Below are 3,194 nucleotides of genomic sequence, written 5' to 3' on the forward strand. Positions count from 1 at the left end.
TAAGTCTTGCCAATAATCCAGTGTTGAATGGAAAAAGCAAGCATATTGACACAAAGTTTCACTTCGTGAGAAATCAAGTTCAGAACAGAGTGCTTGAAGTTGTTCACTGTAGCACTCAGAAGCAACTTGCAGATGTGATGACCAAGGCAATCAAAACTGAACACTCTATCCATTTGAGAGATGGATTGGTGTTGTTGATTTTGATTAGCTGAATATGAATTAAGGGATGATGTTAGTTGCAATTCAGATTCATTTCATTTATTTTTAGTCTGGTTTGCATTTGAATTTCATTTAAAGACTCTAGTAGTTTAAATACTGAATAGAATCTGAAGATTTTTATTTTGTAATCAATTTCTATTTTGAAAGTTAGTTATAAATTTCTTTTCTCTCTCTCTCTCTCTCTCTCTCTCTCTCTCTCTCTCTCTCTCTCTCTCTCTCTCTCTCTCTCTCTCTCTCTCTCTCTCTCTCTCTCATCATTTTTTTCATCTTCAACCTTATACACCAACACATATGTCACCCATATTTGTGACTATGATAATGTGGTGACAATTGAATATCTATTTTCATGTTACAGGTAGTGAAATTGAATCTTTTAAAATATATGTATTGAAATTAACACAATTTTATTTAGTTGACAACTTTTCTATCCCATCTCTAAAAGTTGGGTATCATATCTTCAGCCAATTATTTTATGCCATTTAATTTTATCATATTTAATTATAATATTTATTCTATGAATAATTTATACTAAGAATAATTTTATACAACTTTTTATGAAAATTTTACACAAATAACCTAGTTTTAAAAAAAAACCAAAATAACTCATATTTAAGATGAATTCTCAAACTACTCCATTTAAAAAAAAACATCAACGCATAGGTGCCAAATGAATTGGCGCCTACCCTTAAATTTAAAGATAAGACACCAATTAAATTGGCTTTTTCACATGGTGTTGCCAATCCAATTGACGCTTGTGTGTAAGGAATGAGAGGAGGCACCAATTATTTTGACGCTTGTGTGTGTTGTGTAATTTTTTTTGTATAAATAGAGGTGTGGTATGATTCACTTTTTCACATCTCTTTTTATTATATTGCAAACATGGTTCGTCTTCGTCGCTGCTATGGGAAAGCGATTTATTCGAGAGACAAGCCTCCTATGGAGATGCTCTTCTGGAACATTTGTAATTTCGAGCAACTATAGAGGGAGTTAGTTTGATGGTTAGACAGAGACATACCTGAAGGCGAAAAAATTAGAAGTATTGCGAGACACAATGCTGTACGTGGGTGGGTGTGAGTTAAAAATGATAAGGATGCGAAGGAAATGATGTTTGGACCAAATGATATCAATTTTATTGTTGTAATCAGTTAGAAATGTTGTTTTTAAATGTTATGGTTAAGTATTTTTATTTGTTTTGATATCTGTTGTTTGTGCTCTTTATTCAGACTTGTCACCAATGTTCGTTTCTTGTTGGAAAGTGTTATTGTTTTTAAGTGTTTTTAAGTTGAGGTGATGTTTGTTGTTAGCATTGTTGTAACAAAAATTTATTAATATATCAAAATCAAAGGTTACAAAAATTGAAAGGAGGTACTAAATTATGATGCAGAGGTTGCTCCGAGATTGGGATATTTTTTCTTATTGTGTTCGGGTTGACGACATATACTACATAATCTTATCATTTTATCAGCCATATCCATTTCTATTCTAATACGCGTGTTGTTTGGTCGTCCTTTTTTCTTTCTTCGCATCTCATCATTGTGTGAAACTATGTCCCCTTGATATTGAGGCCAACGTTCCTCCATTGCTATCGCATAGAAGCTTTCATTGTAGACATTCATGACGGTAATGACCTTGTAAACATCAGATAGATGGTTGTAAGCGTCCTGGCGAGTAAGTGTGCATGCTGAAAAGACATGGGGGCAAGGTATATGGAAGGCCTGGAACTTGCCACAATCGCACCAACTTCTGTTTAGTATGACAACATAAGATAAATTAGGCCTCCCCTCATTGTGTTCCATTGTTTCTTGTACACTGAAAATTTGCCTATGAAGGTCAAATATTGTAATCGCTTCTGTGCTAGCTTTGATAGCTTCCTCTTTCATCACTTTCATACAACATTCACTGGATAATTGACTCGACATTAACACTGCTCTCCATCTTTCTCCTTTGGTTGCAAAGGTCGATGCCAAGCTAAAATAGGTTGTTCTCACCAATAAGGTTATTTGTAGATTTCTAATGCCTTTGAAGACGCCATTCATGCATTCCACAAGGTTTGTTATCATGTGGCCCCATCAATATCCTCCGTCAAATGCCCTTGTCCACTGCTCTAATGGTATATTATCCACCCACCTTCATGCATCTACATTTGACAATCTAATTTTGTCAAAGTAATGTGAAATGACAGTTGAGTTAGAGCATACCCCTCATTCACCACTTTTTGTGAAGGTTCTTGTTGTTGATTGTATGCATGAGGTTTTATGCGATATGTCTAATGCAATAGACATAGTTAAAATGAGGATTATGCCATCCGTTATCATGGTTATTGTAAGAACTTTCAATAGCAGCATGTCTGTCTAAAATCAAACATAGATTGACATGTGGAGCGACATGTATTCTGAGATGACTAAGGAAGAAACCCCGACCACCAGCAGTTTCACCTTCAACCAGAGAAAAGACAATGAGAAAGATATTATTGTTGTCATCTTGTGCATCAGCCATAAGCAAGGTGCCCTTGTATTTTCTGTATAACCATGTTCCATCAATTTGAATAATAGGTTTGTAGAATGCAAAACCTTTAATGCATGGTTGAAACGCCCAAAAGTGTCGGTGAAATATTATATTTCCACCAACACAAGTTTTGTCTAGCGTAAATGCTAGAAATGTCTCCATAATAGCAATAGTCCCCGGTGTGTATGTCTTAAGTGCCCATAAAAACCATGACAATTCTTTGTATGAATCCTCCCAGTTGCCCAATACCTGTTCAACAACCTTTGTCCTTGCAATACACGTTTTCTTGTAAGAGGGAGTATAATTATATTGCGTGACAATATGAGATATTATTATACTCACCTTCATTGATGGGTCCTTGTTAACAAGCGGAAACATTTCTTGACATATCAATTATGTGCTTAATTTTCGGTGATCCTGTACAATATTAGTGGCAGTGCAACTGTGAGGTGGGTTTATAGAAGTTATCT

At 35.0% G+C, this 3,194-nt stretch overlaps 1 protein-coding gene across 1 annotated transcript; it reads right to left on the reverse strand.

The window, feature by feature from the left end:
- Window positions 1-1,592: 1,592 nt before the first annotated feature.
- Window positions 1,593-2,138, reverse strand: LOC127087884 (uncharacterized). The gene has a single exon (XM_051028804.1). It carries the CDS (start codon window positions 2,136-2,138, stop codon window positions 1,593-1,595), a length of 546 nt encoding a protein of 181 aa, XP_050884761.1.
- Between the last annotated feature and the right edge of the window lie 1,056 nt (window positions 2,139-3,194).

Source organism: Lathyrus oleraceus, chromosome 5, assembly GCF_024323335.1.
Source record: "Lathyrus oleraceus cultivar Zhongwan6 chromosome 5, CAAS_Psat_ZW6_1.0, whole genome shotgun sequence".
Lineage (NCBI taxonomy): Eukaryota > Viridiplantae > Streptophyta > Magnoliopsida > Fabales > Fabaceae > Lathyrus > Lathyrus oleraceus.